The sequence below is a fragment of the mitochondrial genome of Lipotes vexillifer, assembly GCF_000442215.2.
Source record: "Lipotes vexillifer mitochondrion, complete genome".
Taxonomy (NCBI): domain Eukaryota; kingdom Metazoa; phylum Chordata; class Mammalia; order Artiodactyla; family Lipotidae; genus Lipotes; species Lipotes vexillifer.
The window spans coordinates 1-16,392 of NC_007629.1; the positions used below are offsets into that span (position 1 = coordinate 1).

At 39.2% G+C, this 16,392-nt stretch overlaps 13 protein-coding genes and 24 non-coding genes across 37 annotated transcripts, besides 2 other annotated features; 28 read left to right on the top strand and 9 right to left on the bottom strand. All coding sequences in view use genetic code 2, as the record gives it.

Annotated features, from left to right (window-relative positions):
• On the top strand, positions 1-72 carry KEG26_t01. Its single transcript has one exon. It is a non-coding gene; the product is annotated as a tRNA-Phe (tRNA).
• Positions 73-1,045, top strand: KEG26_r02. The gene has a single exon. It is a non-coding gene; the product is annotated as a s-rRNA (ribosomal RNA).
• Position 1,046: 1 nt separating this feature from the next.
• KEG26_t02 lies at positions 1,047-1,113 on the top strand. The gene has a single exon. It is a non-coding gene; the product is annotated as a tRNA-Val (tRNA).
• KEG26_r01 lies at positions 1,114-2,692 on the top strand. Its single transcript has one exon. It is a non-coding gene; the product is annotated as a l-rRNA (ribosomal RNA).
• On the top strand, positions 2,693-2,767 carry KEG26_t03. The gene has a single exon. It is a non-coding gene; the product is annotated as a tRNA-Leu (tRNA).
• Position 2,768: 1 nt separating this feature from the next.
• On the top strand, positions 2,769-3,725 carry ND1 (NADH dehydrogenase subunit 1). Its single transcript has one exon. It carries the CDS (start codon positions 2,769-2,771, stop codon positions 3,723-3,725), a length of 957 nt encoding a protein of 318 aa, YP_423949.1.
• Positions 3,726-3,730: 5 nt separating this feature from the next.
• Positions 3,731-3,799, top strand: KEG26_t04. Its single transcript has one exon. It is a non-coding gene; the product is annotated as a tRNA-Ile (tRNA).
• KEG26_t05 lies at positions 3,797-3,869 on the bottom strand. The gene has a single exon. It is a non-coding gene; the product is annotated as a tRNA-Gln (tRNA).
• A 1-nt stretch (position 3,870) lies between these two features.
• On the top strand, positions 3,871-3,939 carry KEG26_t06. Its single transcript has one exon. It is a non-coding gene; the product is annotated as a tRNA-Met (tRNA).
• Positions 3,940-4,983, top strand: ND2 (NADH dehydrogenase subunit 2). The gene has a single exon. It carries the CDS (start codon positions 3,940-3,942, stop codon positions 4,981-4,983), a length of 1,044 nt encoding a protein of 347 aa, YP_423950.1.
• Positions 4,982-5,049, top strand: KEG26_t07. Its single transcript has one exon. It is a non-coding gene; the product is annotated as a tRNA-Trp (tRNA).
• Positions 5,050-5,055: 6 nt separating this feature from the next.
• KEG26_t08 lies at positions 5,056-5,124 on the bottom strand. Its single transcript has one exon. It is a non-coding gene; the product is annotated as a tRNA-Ala (tRNA).
• Position 5,125: 1 nt separating this feature from the next.
• KEG26_t09 lies at positions 5,126-5,199 on the bottom strand. Its single transcript has one exon. It is a non-coding gene; the product is annotated as a tRNA-Asn (tRNA).
• Positions 5,200-5,234: an origin of replication.
• On the bottom strand, positions 5,232-5,298 carry KEG26_t10. Its single transcript has one exon. It is a non-coding gene; the product is annotated as a tRNA-Cys (tRNA).
• On the bottom strand, positions 5,299-5,364 carry KEG26_t11. Its single transcript has one exon. It is a non-coding gene; the product is annotated as a tRNA-Tyr (tRNA).
• A 1-nt stretch (position 5,365) lies between these two features.
• Positions 5,366-6,916, top strand: COX1 (cytochrome c oxidase subunit I). The gene has a single exon. It carries the CDS (start codon positions 5,366-5,368, stop codon positions 6,914-6,916), a length of 1,551 nt encoding a protein of 516 aa, YP_423951.1.
• On the bottom strand, positions 6,912-6,980 carry KEG26_t12. The gene has a single exon. It is a non-coding gene; the product is annotated as a tRNA-Ser (tRNA).
• A 7-nt stretch (positions 6,981-6,987) lies between these two features.
• On the top strand, positions 6,988-7,054 carry KEG26_t13. The gene has a single exon. It is a non-coding gene; the product is annotated as a tRNA-Asp (tRNA).
• Position 7,055: 1 nt separating this feature from the next.
• Positions 7,056-7,739, top strand: COX2 (cytochrome c oxidase subunit II). The gene has a single exon. The coding sequence runs from the start codon at positions 7,056-7,058 to the stop codon at positions 7,737-7,739; it is 684 nt and encodes a 227-aa protein (YP_423952.1).
• A 3-nt stretch (positions 7,740-7,742) lies between these two features.
• KEG26_t14 lies at positions 7,743-7,810 on the top strand. The gene has a single exon. It is a non-coding gene; the product is annotated as a tRNA-Lys (tRNA).
• A 1-nt stretch (position 7,811) lies between these two features.
• ATP8 (ATP synthase F0 subunit 8) lies at positions 7,812-8,003 on the top strand. The gene has a single exon. The coding sequence runs from the start codon at positions 7,812-7,814 to the stop codon at positions 8,001-8,003; it is 192 nt and encodes a 63-aa protein (YP_423953.1).
• ATP6 (ATP synthase F0 subunit 6) lies at positions 7,973-8,653 on the top strand. The gene has a single exon. It carries the CDS (start codon positions 7,973-7,975, stop codon positions 8,651-8,653), a length of 681 nt encoding a protein of 226 aa, YP_423954.1.
• On the top strand, positions 8,653-9,438 carry COX3 (cytochrome c oxidase subunit III). Its single transcript has one exon. The coding sequence runs from the start codon at positions 8,653-8,655 to the stop codon at positions 9,436-9,438; it is 786 nt and encodes a 261-aa protein (YP_423955.1).
• On the top strand, positions 9,438-9,507 carry KEG26_t15. Its single transcript has one exon. It is a non-coding gene; the product is annotated as a tRNA-Gly (tRNA).
• Positions 9,508-9,854, top strand: ND3 (NADH dehydrogenase subunit 3). The gene has a single exon. A coding segment is annotated over exon 1 (347 nt).
• KEG26_t16 lies at positions 9,855-9,923 on the top strand. Its single transcript has one exon. It is a non-coding gene; the product is annotated as a tRNA-Arg (tRNA).
• ND4L (NADH dehydrogenase subunit 4L) lies at positions 9,924-10,220 on the top strand. Its single transcript has one exon. It carries the CDS (start codon positions 9,924-9,926, stop codon positions 10,218-10,220), a length of 297 nt encoding a protein of 98 aa, YP_423957.1.
• ND4 (NADH dehydrogenase subunit 4) lies at positions 10,214-11,591 on the top strand. The gene has a single exon. A coding segment is annotated over exon 1 (1,378 nt).
• KEG26_t17 lies at positions 11,592-11,659 on the top strand. Its single transcript has one exon. It is a non-coding gene; the product is annotated as a tRNA-His (tRNA).
• KEG26_t18 lies at positions 11,660-11,719 on the top strand. Its single transcript has one exon. It is a non-coding gene; the product is annotated as a tRNA-Ser (tRNA).
• Position 11,720: 1 nt separating this feature from the next.
• On the top strand, positions 11,721-11,790 carry KEG26_t19. Its single transcript has one exon. It is a non-coding gene; the product is annotated as a tRNA-Leu (tRNA).
• ND5 (NADH dehydrogenase subunit 5) lies at positions 11,791-13,611 on the top strand. Its single transcript has one exon. It carries the CDS (start codon positions 11,791-11,793, stop codon positions 13,609-13,611), a length of 1,821 nt encoding a protein of 606 aa, YP_423959.1.
• Positions 13,595-14,122, bottom strand: ND6 (NADH dehydrogenase subunit 6). The gene has a single exon. The coding sequence runs from the start codon at positions 14,120-14,122 to the stop codon at positions 13,595-13,597; it is 528 nt and encodes a 175-aa protein (YP_423960.1).
• On the bottom strand, positions 14,123-14,191 carry KEG26_t20. Its single transcript has one exon. It is a non-coding gene; the product is annotated as a tRNA-Glu (tRNA).
• A 4-nt stretch (positions 14,192-14,195) lies between these two features.
• CYTB (cytochrome b) lies at positions 14,196-15,335 on the top strand. The gene has a single exon. The coding sequence runs from the start codon at positions 14,196-14,198 to the stop codon at positions 15,333-15,335; it is 1,140 nt and encodes a 379-aa protein (YP_423961.1).
• On the top strand, positions 15,336-15,405 carry KEG26_t21. Its single transcript has one exon. It is a non-coding gene; the product is annotated as a tRNA-Thr (tRNA).
• On the bottom strand, positions 15,405-15,471 carry KEG26_t22. The gene has a single exon. It is a non-coding gene; the product is annotated as a tRNA-Pro (tRNA).
• Positions 15,472-16,392: a D loop.

The following is a 16,392-nucleotide window of genomic DNA, read 5'->3' on the forward strand; positions in this document are numbered from 1 at the left end:
GTCAATGTAGCTTAAACTTTTAAAAGCAAGACACTGAAAATGTCTAAATGGGCTAAACTAGCCCCATTAACACAAAGGTTTGGTCCCAGCCTTTCCATTAGTTCCTAACAGACTTACACATGCAAGCATCCGCATCCCGGTGAGAATGCCCCCAAAGATCACGAGGATCAAAAGGAGCGGGCATCAAGCACACTACATCAGTAGCTCACAACGCCTTGCTTAGCCACACCCCCACGGGATACAGCAGTGATAAAAATTAAGCTATAAACGAAAGTTTGACTAAGTCATGTTAATTAGGGTTGGTAAACTTCGTGCCAGCCACCGCGGTCATACGATTAACCCGAATTAATGGACACACGGCGTAAAGAGTGTAAAGAAACTAAATAAAATAAAGCCAAATACTAATTAAGCCGTAGAAAGCCATAATTAAAATTAAGCTAAACCACGAAAGTGACTTTATCACAATCCGATTACACGACAACTAAGACCCAAACTGGGATTAGATACCCCACTATGCTTAGTCGTAAACCAAAGTAGTCCTGAAACAAGACTATTCGCCAGAGTACTACCGGCAACAGCCCAAAACTCAAAGGACTTGGCGGTGCTTCATATCCTTCTAGAGGAGCCTGTTCTATAAACGATAAACCCCGATCAACCTCACCAACCCTTGCTACTTCAGTCTATATACCGCCATCTTCAGCAAACCCTAATGAAGGCACAAAAGTAAGCACAATTATTATACATAAAAACGTTAGGTCAAGGTGTAACTCATGAGTTGGGAAGTAATGGGCTACATTTTCTACAGCAAGAATACCACTTATAAACCACACGAAAGTTTTTATGAAACCTAAAAACCAAAGGAGGATTTAGCAGTAAATTAAGACTAGAGCGCTTAATTGAATTAGGCCATGAAGCACGCACACACCGCCCGTCACCCTCCTCAAGTATCAAGCAAGGCCCTAGATCACTAACAAATGCCAAGCAACTCCACAAGAGGAGACAAGTCGTAACAAGGTAAGCATACTGGAAGGTGTGCTTGGACAAAACAAGATATAGCTTAAATAAAGCATCTAGTTTACACCTAGAAGATTCCATAATCAGTGTATATCTTGAACCATATCTAGCCCACACTCCACCCATTACAACTATCACAAATAAATTAAATAAAACATTCACCATGCGTTTAAAGTATAGGAGATAGAAATTTAAACACAACTGGCGCTATAGAGAAAGTACCGTAAGGGAAAGATGAAAGATTTATTAAAAGTAAAAAAAAGCAAAGATTACCCCTTGTACCTTTTGCATAATGATTTAACTAGCAAATACTTAGCAAAGAGTTCTTAAGTTAAATATCCCGAAACCAGACGAGCTACTTACAAGCAGTGAATAGAACAAACTCATCTATGTGGCAAAATAGTGAGAAGACTTATAAGTAGAGGTGAAAAGCCCAACGAGCCTGGTGATAGCTGGTTGTCCAAAAAAGGAATTTCAGTTCAACATTAAATAATACCAAAAACCACATCAAGTTTAAATGTATATTTAATCGTTAGTCTAAAAGGGTACAGCCTTTTAGAAATGGATACAACCTTAACTAGAGAGTAAAATTGAATCTAAAACATAGTTGGCCTAAAAGCAGCCATCAATTAAGAAAGCGTTCAAGCTCAACAAAAAAAACCAGATTTTAATTTCAACAATAAATTAACTAACTCCTAGCTTAAATATTGGACTAATCTATTTAAACATAGAAGCAATACTGTTAATATGAGTAACAAGAAAATTTTCTCCTTGCACAAGCTTATATCAGTGCCTGATATTATACTGATAATTAACAGTCAATAAATATAACCCAACGCTAAAACATTTATTAAACATACTGTTAACCCAACACAGGCGTGCATTAAGGAAAGATTAAAAAGAGTAAAAGGAACTCGGCAAACACAAACCCCGCCTGTTTACCAAAAACATCACCTCTAGCATAACCAGTATTAGAGGCACTGCCTGCCCAGTGACCTACGTTAAACGGCCGCGGTATTCTGACCGTGCAAAGGTAGCATAATCACTTGTTCTCCAAATAAGGACTTGTATGAATGGCCACACGAGGGTTTTACTGTCTCTTACTTTTAATCAGTGAAATTGACCTTCCCGTGAAGAGGCGGGAATAATATAATAAGACGAGAAGACCCTATGGAGCTTCAATTAATTAACCCAAATAGCCACAAACTAATACCATCAAGGGATATAAAACTTTATATGGGTTAACAATTTCGGTTGGGGTGACCTCGGAGCACAAAAAATCCTCCGAGTGATTAAAGCCTAGGCCTACCAGCCAAAGCATACTATCACTTATTGATCCAAAATTTTTGATCAACGGAACAAGTTACCCTAGGGATAACAGCGCAATCCTATTCTAGAGTCCATATCAACAATAGGGTTTACGACCTCGATGTTGGATCAGGACATCCTAATGGTGCAGCCGCTATTAAGGGTTCGTTTGTTCAACGATTAAAGTCCTACGTGATCTGAGTTCAGACCGGAGCAATCCAGGTCGGTTTCTATCTATTACGCATTTCTCCCAGTACGAAAGGACAAGAGAAATAAGGCCAACTTCAACAAAGCGCCTTCAAAATAACTAATGATTTAGTCTCAACCTAACAATTAAGCGCAAACATACCCCACTCAAGATCAGGGTTTTGTTAAGATGGCAGAGTACGGTAATTGCATAAAACTTAAACTTTTATACCCAGAGGTTCAAATCCTCTCCTTAACAAATGTTCTTAATCAATATCCTAATGCTAATTCTTCCCGTTCTCCTAGCCGTAGCATTCCTAACCCTAGTAGAGCGTAAATTTCTAGGTTATATACAACTCCGAAAAGGGCCAAACATCGTAGGCCCATATGGCCTACTACAACCCTTCGCCGATGCTATCAAACTATTCACCAAAGAACCCCTACGACCAGCCACATCTTCAACCACCATATTCATCATCGGACCCATACTTGCCCTAACCCTAGCCCTCACAATATGAGCCCCCTTACCCATGCCACACCCTCTCCTCAACATAAACCTAGGCGTACTATTTATACTAGCAATATCTAGCTTAGCTGTTTACTCTATCCTATGATCTGGTTGAGCCTCAAACTCAAAATACGCACTAATTGGGGCCCTCCGAGCAGTAGCACAGACAATCTCCTATGAAGTAACACTAGCTATCATCCTCTTATCAGTATTATTTATAAATGGCTCCTTTACTCTATCCACACTAATAATTACGCAAGAACAACTATGATTATTACTCCCCTCATGACCATTAGCCATAATATGATTTATCTCTACCCTAGCAGAAACTAACCGAGCTCCATTCGATCTGACAGAGGGAGAATCAGAACTAGTCTCAGGCTTCAACGTAGAATATGCAGCAGGCCCCTTCGCCCTATTTTTCCTAGCAGAATACGCCAACATCATTATAATGAACATATTCACAGCCATTCTATTCATAGGAGCATTTCACAACCCCCACATACCAGAACTACACACAACAAACCTAATCACTAAAACACTACTACTCACAATATCATTCCTATGAATCCGAGCATCCTACCCTCGATTCCGATATGACCAACTAATACATCTACTATGAAAAAATTTCCTCCCTCTAACATTAGCCCTATGCATATGACATATCTCATTACCTATTATAACAGCAAGCATCCCCCCTCAAATGTAAAAACAAGAAATATGTCTGACAAAAGAATTACTTTGATAGAGTAAATAATAGAGGTTTAAATCCCCTTATTTCTAGAACAGTAGGAATCGAACCTACCCTTAAGAATTCAAAGTTCTCCGTGCTACCATATTACACCATAATCCATAGTAAGGTCAGCTAAATAAGCTATTGGGCCCATACCCCAAAAATGTTGGTTTATACCCTTCCCATACTAATCAACCCATTTATCTATATCATTGTACTAATAACCCTCATTTTAAGTACAACAATTGTAACCACAAGTTCCCACTGACTATTCGCTTGAATCGGATTAGAAATAAACACAATAGCCATCATTCCCATCATAATAAAAAACCCCAGTCCCCGAGCCACAGAAGCCTCAACTAAATATTTCCTAACACAAACCACTGCATCTGCCTTACTAATACTAGCAATTATTATTAACCTAATATACTCCGGCCAATGAACTATCATAAAAGTACTTAATCCCACAGCATCCACCCTTATAACAACAGCCCTAGCTATCAAATTAGGACTTTCTCCCTTTCATTTCTGAGTACCAGAAGTCACGCAAGGTATTCCCCTATCCGCCGGACTAATCCTGCTCACATGACAAAAACTAGCACCTATCTCAATTCTTTACCAAATTTCACCATCAGTAAATCTACACCTAATACTAACTATATCCATACTCTCTATCCTAATCGGAGGTTGAGCAGGACTAAACCAAACACAACTCCGAAAAATTATAGCCTATTCATCAATTACTCACATAGGCTGAATAACAACCATCCTCCCATATAATCCAACCCTCACTCTACTAAACCTAATAATCTATATCATAATAACATTTGCCATATTCATATTACTTATCCTAAACTCAACCACCACTACACTCTCACTAACTCAAACATGAAATATAATACCCACTATCACAATCCTCATTATACTTATATTACTCTCCATAGGAGGACTCCCCCCACTTACAGGATTTATGCCTAAATGAATAATCATTCAAGAACTAACAAAAAATGATATCCTAACACTACCAACCCTCATAACCCTCACAGCACTACTTAACTTATACTTCTACATACGCCTAGCCTACTCCACAACACTAACTCTATTTCCCTCTATTAATAACATAAAAATAAAATGACAATTTTACCCCACAAAACGAATAACCCTTCTACCAACAGCAATTGTATTATCAACAATACTACTACCTATCACACCAATACTCTCCATCCTAATATAGAGATTTAGGTTAAAACAGACCAAGAGCCTTCAAAGCCCTAAGTAAGTATAATTTACTTAACCTCTGCCAAATTAAGGATTGCAAGATCTCATCTTACATCAATTGAATGCAAATCAAACACTTTAATTAAGCTAAATCCTCACTAGATTGGAGGGATACATCTCCCACGAACTTTTAGTTAACAGCTAAATACCCTAATCAACTGGCTTCAATCTACTTCTCCCGCCGCGAGAAAAAAAAGGCGGGAGAAGTCCCGGCAGGATTGAAGCTGCTCCCTTGAATTTGCAATTCAAAGTGATTATTCACCACAGGACTTGGCAAAAAGAGGATTTTACCCCTGTCTTTAGATTTACAGTCTAATACCTACTCGGCCATTTTACCTATGTTCATAAACCGCTGATTATTCTCAACCAATCATAAAGATATTGGCACTTTATATTTACTATTCGGTGCCTGAGCAGGGATAGTAGGTACAGGTTTAAGCCTACTAATCCGTGCTGAATTAGGTCAACCTGGCACACTCATCGGAGACGACCAAATTTACAATGTCTTAGTAACAGCCCATGCCTTCGTAATAATTTTCTTTATAGTAATACCTATTATAATTGGAGGTTTCGGAAACTGACTAGTTCCCCTAATAATTGGAGCACCTGATATAGCCTTTCCTCGCCTAAACAATATAAGCTTTTGACTACTTCCCCCCTCATTCCTCCTACTAATAGCATCTTCAGTAATTGAAGCAGGTACAGGCACAGGTTGAACTGTATATCCTCCTTTAGCTGGAAATCTAGCACATGCAGGAGCTTCAGTAGATCTTACCATTTTCTCCCTACATCTAGCCGGTGCATCCTCAATCCTCGGAGCCATTAACTTTATCACAACCATCATTAACATAAAACCTCCCGCCATAACTCAGTATCAAACACCCTTATTCGTATGATCAGTCCTAGTCACAGCAGTACTTCTACTACTATCATTACCTGTCCTAGCAGCCGGAATTACAATACTATTAACAGACCGAAATCTAAATACAACCTTTTTCGACCCCGCAGGGGGAGGCGACCCAATTCTATATCAACATCTTTTCTGATTCTTCGGCCATCCCGAAGTATATATCTTAATCTTACCTGGCTTCGGAATAATTTCACATATCGTAACCTATTACTCAGGAAAAAAAGAACCTTTCGGATACATAGGAATAGTTTGGGCTATAATCTCAATCGGATTCCTAGGCTTTATCGTGTGAGCTCATCATATATTTACAGTCGGAATAGACGTGGACACACGAGCATATTTTACATCAGCTACTATAATTATTGCTATCCCTACCGGAGTAAAAGTATTCAGCTGACTTGCAACACTTCACGGGGGAAATATCAAATGATCTCCTGCTCTAATATGAGCTCTTGGCTTTATTTTCCTATTTACAGTAGGAGGCCTAACGGGCATTATCCTAGCCAACTCCTCCCTAGACATCGTTCTCCACGATACCTACTATGTAGTAGCCCATTTTCACTACGTCCTCTCAATAGGAGCTGTCTTTGCAATCATAGGAGGCTTCGTCCACTGATTCCCATTATTCTCAGGCTACACACTGAATCAAACATGAGCAAAAATTCACTTCCTAATTATATTCGTAGGCGTAAACATAACATTTTTCCCACAGCACTTCTTAGGCCTATCCGGAATACCTCGACGATATTCCGATTATCCAGACGCTTACACAACATGAAATACTATTTCATCAATAGGCTCATTCATCTCATTAACAGCAGTCATACTAATGATCTTCATCATCTGAGAGGCATTCGCAGCTAAACGAGAGGTATCAACAGTAACTTTCACTTACACAAACCTTGAGTGATTAAATGGTTGCCCTCCTCCATATCACACATTCGAAGAACCAGTATATATTAACCCAAAAACGTCAAGAAAGGAAGGAATCGAACCCTCTCCAATTGGTTTCAAGCCAACACCATAACCACTATGTCTTTCTTTATGAAAGAGATATTAGTAAAACTTTACATAACTTTGTCAAAGTTAAGTCACAAGTGAAAATCCTGTATATCTCAATGGCATATCCTCTTCAACTAGGCTTGCAAGACGCTACCTCCCCCGTTATAGAAGAACTCCTACAATTCCATGATCACACATTAATAATCGTATTCCTAATTAGCTCATTAGTTCTCTATATTATCATTATAATACTTACAACTAAACTAATACACACCAATACAATAGACGCCCAAGAGATAGAAACCATTTGAACCGTCCTCCCAGCCATAATCCTAATTTTAATCGCCCTGCCCTCTCTACGAATTCTCTACATAATAGATGAAATCAATAATCCCTCTCTTACTGTAAAAACAATAGGACACCAATGATACTGAAGCTACGAATACACTGACTATGAAAACCTAACCTTCGACTCCTACATAATCCCAACTTCCGATCTAAAACCAGGAGAACTACGACTATTAGAAGTAGACAACCGAATAGTCCTCCCAATACAAACGACAATCCGAATATTAATCTCCTCAGAAGATGTATTACACTCATGAGCTATTCCTTCTCTAGGCCTAAAAACAGACGCAGTACCTGGACGCCTAAACCAAACAACTCTTATATCAACACGACCCGGCTTATTCTACGGACAATGTTCAGAAATCTGCGGCTCAAACCACAGCTTCATGCCTATCGTTCTCGAATCAGTACCCTTAGAGAACTTCGAAAAATGATCTGCATCAATATTATAATTCCATTAAGAAGCTAAACCAGCATTAACCTTTTAAGTTAAAGATTGAGAGCTGCAAACTCTCCTTAATGACATGCCACAACTAGATACATCCACATGATCTCTTACTATTTTATTTATACTTCTCACCCTCTTCACACTACTACAACCAAAAATCTCAAAGCACTCATACTTTCCCTCTCCCAAGTCAACATACAAAAAAATAAATAAACAACAAAACCCTTGAAACAAAGTATGAACCAAAATCTATTTACCCCTTTCATAACCCCATTTATACTAGGCATCCCCATTACTACTCTAATCATTATATTACCAGCCATACTATTTCCATCACCAAACCGATTAACTAATAATCGCCTAATCTCCATCCAACAGTGATTAACTAAGACAGTATTAAAACAACTAATAAACATACATAACCCTAAAGGACAATCTTGATCCCTAATACTCATCTCACTTCTTCTATTCATTGCCTCCACAAACTTACTGGGAATATTACCCCATTCATTCACACCCACCACCCAACTCTCAATAAATCTAGGAATAGCCATCCCCCTCTGAACTGGTACTGTCCTCATAGGCCTCCGCCACAAAACAAAAACATCCCTGGCCCACCTCTTACCACAAGGCACACCCACCTTCCTAATCCCTATATTAGTAGTCATTGAAACTATCAGCCTATTCATTCAACCAATAGCACTAGCTGTACGACTAACCGCCAACATTACAGCAGGACACCTACTACTACACTTAATCGGAAGCGCAATCCTTGCATTAGCAAATATTAATACACTCGCAGCCTTCACCACATTTATTATCCTAACTTTATTAGTCATTCTCGAACTCGCCGTCGCCTTAATCCAAGCCTACGTATTTACCCTATTAGTAAGCCTATACCTACACGACAACACATAATGACCCACCAAACTCACTCTTACCACATAGTAAACCCCAGCCCCTGACCCTTTACAGGAGCATTTTCAGCACTTCTTATAACATCAGGCCTAATTATATGATTCCATTTTAACTCAATAGTCCTATTAATCCTCAGCCTAATTACAATTACCTTAACAATATATCAATGATGACGAGATATTATCCGAGAAAGCACCTTTCAAGGCCACCACACACCAACAGTCCAAAAAGGACTTCGATACGGCATAATCCTATTCATTGTATCAGAAGCCCTATTCTTCACAGGATTTTTCTGAGCATTTTACCACTCAAGCCTAGCCCCCACCCCAGAACTAGGAGGAACCTGACCACCAACAGGCATTCACCCCTTAAACCCCTTAGAAGTCCCCCTCCTCAACACCTCAGTGCTACTAGCCTCCGGTGTATCTATCACCTGAGCCCACCACAGCCTCATAGAAGGGTACCGCAAACAAACACTCCAAGCCCTATTTATCACAATTGCACTTGGCCTTTACTTCACTCTATTACAAGTATCAGAATACTATGAAGCCTCCTTTACAATCTCGGACGGAATCTATGGGTCTACTTTTTTCGTAACCACAGGCTTCCACGGATTACATGTCATTATTGGATCTATCTTTCTCATCGTCTGCTTCATACGACAAATAAAATTTCACTTTACATCAAGCCACCATTTCGGCTTTGAAGCCGCTGCCTGATATTGACATTTCGTAGATGTTGTATGACTTTTCCTCTACGTATCAATCTATTGATGAGGCTCATAATTCTTTTAGTATTAATAAGTACAACTGACTTCCAATCAGTTAGTTTCGGAAACACTCCGAAAAAGAATAATAAACTTTATCCTAACATTACTAACAAACACCACCTTAGCCGTTCTACTCATACTTATCGCTTTCTGACTTCCCCAACTAAATGCATACACAGAAAAAATAAGCCCATACGAATGTGGATTTGACCCCATAAAATCTGCCCGCCTACCTTTCTCTATGAAATTTTTCCTAGTCGCAATCACTTTCCTCCTATTCGACCTAGAAATCGCCCTACTACTCCCACTACCATGAGCAACCCAAACAAATAATCTAAAAACAATACTCCCCACAACCCTATTTTTAATCTCCCTACTAGCTATTAGCCTAGCCTACGAATGAACTCAAAAGGGCCTAGAATGAGATGAATATGGCACTTAGTTTAAAAAAAACAAACGGTTTCGACCCGCTAGACTGCGATTCAAGCTCGCAAGTACCAAATGTCCTTAGTTCACATAAATATCCTATTGGCCTTCACCATATCTCTCACAGGACTATTAATATACCGATCCCACCTAATATCCGCACTACTCTGCTTAGAGGGTATAATATTATCACTATTCATCCTAATAACCATCACAATTCTAAACATACATTTCACCCTGGCCAGCATAACACCAATTATCCTCCTAGTATTTGCAGCCTGTGAAGCAGCCGTTGGACTAGCCCTCCTAGTTAAAATCTCCAACACATATGGTACTGACCATGTACAAAACCTCAATCTCCTCCAATGCTAAAATTTATCATCCCCACTATTACACTAATACCACTAACATGATTATCAAAAAACAAATTCATCTGAATTAACACTACAGCCCACAGCCTATTAATTAGCTTCACAAGCCTACTCTTACTTAACCAGTTCAACGACAACAGCCTAAACTACTCCCTAATATTCTTCTCTGACCCTCTCTCAGCACCGCTCTTAATCCTAACAATATGACTCCTCCCTCTAATACTAATAGCAAGCCAATTCCACCTGCTTAAAGAAACACCTAACCGAAAAAAACTCTATATCTCTATACTAATTATACTACAAACTTTTCTAATTATAACATTTACTGCTATAGAACTAACCCTATTCTACATTATATTTGAAGCCACGCTAATTCCCACCCTCATTATTATCACCCGCTGAGGCAACCAAACAGAACGACTAAACGCTGGACTATATTTCTTATTCTACACACTCACAGGCTCCCTTCCATTATTAGTAGCACTAATATATCTACAAAATATATTAGGATCCCTAAACTTTTTACTATTACAATACTGAACCCAACCCCTATCCTCCTCTTGATCAAATATCTTCATATGACTAGCCTGTATAATAGCTTTTCTAGTAAAAATACCTCTCTACGGCCTACACCTTTGACTACCCAAAGCACATGTAGAAGCCCCTATCGCAGGTTCTATAGTCCTAGCAGCCGTATTACTAAAGCTAGGAGGCTACGGTATATTACGAATTACATCAATTCTTGACCCCTTAACAGAAGATATGGCCTATCCCTTCCTCACACTATCCTTATGAGGAATAATCATAACCAGCTCCATCTGCTTACGCCAAACGGACTTAAAATCACTCATTGCATATTCTTCAATTAGCCACATAGCACTTGTCATCACAGCTATCCTAATCCAAACCCCCTGAAGCTACATAGGAGCTACCGCCCTAATAATTGCCCACGGCCTCTCATCCTCAATACTATTCTGCCTAGCAAACTCAAACTACGAACGAATTCACAGTCGAACTATAATTCTAGCACGAGGCCTACAAATCTTTCTACCACTAATAGCAACCTGATGACTACTAGCATGCTTAACAAACTTAGCCTTACCTCCAACTATTAATCTAATCGGAGAACTACTTGTAATTACATCAACCTTTTCATGATCAAACTCTACTATTATCCTATTAGGAACAAATACTGTAATCACAGCTCTCTACTCCCTATATATACTAATCACAACACAACACGGCAAATATACCCACCACATCAATAATCTTTACCCCTCCTTCACACGAGAACACGCCTTAATAGCCCTCCACATCATTCCCTTATTGCTCCTATCTCTAAACCCCAAAATCATCATAGGAACCCCCTACTGTAAGTATAGTTTAAAAAAACACTAGCCTGTGAAGTTAGTAATAGAAGATTAAAACTTCTTACTTACCGAAAAAGTAATGCAAGAACTGCTAACTCATGTTACCACACCTAATAGTGTGGCTTTTTCAAACTTTTAAAGGATAACAGCTATCCATTGGTCTTAGGAACCAAAAAATTGGTGCAACTCCAAATAAAAGTAATCAACCCATTTATTTCCTCCATCCTACTTACACTACTAATACTAACAACCCCTATCATAATATCATTCACAAATCTTTATAAAACCGACAAATATCAACACTACGTAAAAAACATAACTCTCTACGCTTTCATTGCTAGTCTAACTCCAACAATAATATTTATCCACACAAACCAAGAAGCACTCATTTCAAATTGACACTGAATAACCATTCAAACCCTAAAATTATCCCTCAGCTTTAAAATAGACTATTTCTCACTTATATTCATACCCGTAGCCCTATTTATCACATGATCTATTATAGAATTCTCAACATGATATATACACTCAGACCCCTACATTAACCAATTCTTCAAGTACCTACTTATTTTCCTCATCACGATACTCATTCTCATTACAGCTAACAACATCTTCCAATTATTTATTGGATGAGAAGGAGTAGGCATTATATCCTTTCTATTAATCAACTGATGATCTGCACGAACAGACGCCAACACGGCCGCCCTCCAAGCAATCCTATATAACCGCATTGGAGACATCGGACTTCTCGTATCAATAGCGTGATTCTTATCAAACATAAACACATGAGACTTACAACAAATCTTTATACTTAACCAAAACCCTTCCAATACTCCCCTTATAGGACTTGTACTAGCTGCAACCGGAAAATCAGCCCAATTCGGACTACATCCTTGACTTCCATCAGCAATAGAAGGGCCCACCCCCGTCTCAGCCCTACTCCACTCAAGCACAATAGTTGTAGCCGGAATCTTCCTACTTATCCGCTTTCACCCCCTAATAGAAAACAACGAACCAATCTTAACAATAATCCTCTCTCTAGGAGCTATTACCACCCTATTCGCAGCCATCTGTGCCCTAACCCAAAATGACATCAAAAAAATTATTGCTTTTTCCACCTCCAGTCAACTTGGCCTAATAATAATAACAGTTGGTCTCAACCAACCCCACTTAGCATTCCTACATATCTGTACACACGCCTTCTTTAAAGCCATACTATTCATATGTTCCGGCTCCATCATCCACAACCTAAACAACGAACAAGACATCCGAAAAATAGGAGGCTTGTACAAAATACTTCCCTTCACCACAACCGCCCTCACCATTGGCTGTCTCGCACTCACAGGGACCCCTTTTCTTACAGGATTTTACTCCAAAGACCTCATCATTGAAGCCGCCACTTCGTCTTATACCAACGCCTGAGCCCTATTACTTATGCTAACCTCAACTTCCTTCACAGCTATCTATAGCGCTCGCATTATCTTCTATACCATACTAGGACAACCCCGCTTCCCACCATTCATAAACATCAATGAACTCAACACCACATCTATTAACCCTATCAAACGCTTACTAATCGGAAGCATTTTCGCCGGTTTCATTCTTTCTCAAAACATCCCCCCTATAACCACCCCTTTAATAACTATACCCCTATACTTAAAACTTACAGCCCTTACAATAACAGCACTAGGCTTCATTCTAGCACTCGAAATCAACACCTATACACAAAACCTAAAATATCCTTGCCCATCAAATTTCACTAAATTCTCCACCCTACTAGGATATTTTCCCACAATTATACATCGCCTACCCACTCACCTAAACCTAACTACAAACCAAAAACTAATAACTTCCCTACTAGACCTAGCCTGAACAGAAATTATTATACCAAAAACTATAACCTCCATACAATTAAAAGCCTCTATCCTAACCTCAAACCAAAAAGGCCTTATCAAATCCTACTTCCTATCTTTCCTCATCTCCCTCACCCTCAGCATAATCTTATTTAATTACTTCGAGTAATCTCCATAACAACCACAACACCAACAAACAACGATCAACCAGTTACAACAACCAACCAAGTACCATAGCTATATAGTCCGGCAATACCTATAATCTCCTCACTAAAAACCTCAAAGCTCCCCACACCACAACAATCCCAATCCCCCAACCCACCAAAATCAAACACAATACCCATATTTTCACTCTCAAGTACACAAAATACTGCCAAAATCTCCACTACTAAACCCAGAAGGAACCCACCCAACACCACCTTATTAGAAATTCAAGCTTCAGGATACTGCTCAGTAGCCATAGCTGTCGTATAACCAAACACAACTAGTATTCCTCCCAAATAGACCAAAAACATCATTAAACCTAGAAATGAACCACCAAAGCTAAAAACAATTCCACACCCCATAGCACCACCCACAATCAACCCTAAACCCCCATAAATAGGAGAAGGCTTCGAAGAAACCCCCACCAAACTAACTATAAAAATAATACTCATAATAAATGCAACATACATTATCATTATTCTCACATGGACTTCAACCATGACCTATGATATGAAAAACCATCGTTGTTATTCAACTATAAGAACCCTAATGACAAACATCCGAAAAACACACCCACTAATAAAAATTTTAAACAAGACATTCATCGACCTCCCTACCCCATCAAACATCTCCTCATGATGAAACTTCGGCTCCCTACTCGGCCTCTGCTTAACCGTACAAATCCTAACAGGCCTATTCCTAGCAATACATTATACACCAGACACCTCAACCGCCTTCTCATCCATCACACACATTTGCCGAGACGTCAACTACGGCTGAATAATCCGACACCTACACGCAAACGGGGCCTCCATATTTTTTATCTGCCTATACATTCACATCGGACGCGGCCTATATTATGGCTCATACTTATTTAAAAAAACATGAAATATTGGCGTACTACTATTATTCACAACCATAGCCACTGCATTCATAGGCTATGTCTTACCCTGAGGACAAATATCATTTTGAGGCGCAACCGTCATCACTAATCTTCTATCAGCAATCCCTTACATCGGAACCACCCTAGTAGAGTGAGTCTGAGGGGGATTCTCAGTAGACAAAGCAACATTAACCCGCTTCTTCGCTCTCCATTTCATCCTTCCATTTATTATTGTAGCACTAACAACCGTCCACTTACTATTTCTCCATGAAACAGGATCCAACAACCCAATAGGAATTCCATCTAACATAGACAAAATCCCATTCCACCCCTACCACACAATTAAAGATATCTTAGGCGCCCTTCTATTAATATTTGTTCTACTCACACTAACCTTACTTGCACCAGACCTACTCGGAGATCCTGATAATTATACCCCAGCAAACCCACTAAACACTCCCGCACACATCAAACCAGAATGATATTTCCTCTTCGCATACGCAATTCTACGATCAATTCCCAATAAATTAGGAGGAGTGTTAGCACTCCTATTTTCTATTCTCATTCTACTCTTTATTCCCCTACTCCACACATCCAAACAACGAAGTATGATATTCCGACCCCTTAGCCAACTATTATTCTGACTACTAATAACAGACCTCCTAGTCCTAACCTGAATTGGAGGCCAACCAGTAGAACACCCCTACATCATTATAGGTCAACTAGCTTCAATTTTATATTTCCTTCTCATTCTAGTAATAATACCAACAGCTAGCTTCATCGAGAACAAAATCCTAAAATGAAGAGTCTTTGTAGTATAATAAATACCCCGGTCTTGTAAACCGAAAAAGGAGAAACCTACTCCTCCCTAAGACTCAAGAAAGAGATATCAAACCTCACCACCAACCCCCAAAGCTGGAGTTCTACATAAACTATTTCTTGAAAAAAAGCTTATTGTAGATCATACCAACCCTGCAGTATTATGTCAGTATTAAAAATGAATCATTTAAAAACATTTTATTACACAAACTACACATAAATCTACACACACATTTCTCCATAATTTAGTGTCTATTTATAAATATCTATATACATACATGCTATGTATTATTGTGCATTCATTTATTTGTCCATACGACCAGTTAAAGCCCGTATTAATTCTTATTAATTTTACATAGGACATAATATTCATGACTTTACATATTATATGCTACCATATTAATTTATTTCCATTAGATATTATGCCCGGTCCATTAGATCACGAGCTTAATCACCATGCCGCGTGAAACCAGCAACCCGCTCGGCAGGGATCCCTCTTCTCGCACCGGGCCCATGAACCGTGGGGGTAGCTAACGGTGATCTTTATAAGACATCTGGTTCTTACTTCAGGACCATTTTAACTTAAAATCGCCCACTCGTTCCCCTTAAATAAGACATCTCGATGGGTTAATTACTAATCAGCCCATGCTCACACATAACTGAGATTTCATACATTTGGTATTTTTTCTTTTTGGGGGGGGGCCTGCATCGACTCAGCTATGGCCTAGTCGGCCCTAACACTTGCAAGGCAAATTGTAGCTGGGCCCGTGTGTATTTTTGATTGGACTAGCACAACCAACATGTGCAATTAAATTAATGGTTACAGGACATAGTACTCCACTATTCCCCCCGGACTCAAAAAACTGTATCCCATAGGGGTCCAAAACCCCCTTACCCCCTACAAAACCAACGATCTGCTTTAATATTCACCACCCCCCTAGACAGCTTCGTCCCTAGATTTACGGGTACTTTTTTTGGTAAATCAATACTAAATCCGACACAAGCCCCAAAATGAAATTATACGACAGATTTTATACTCCACGA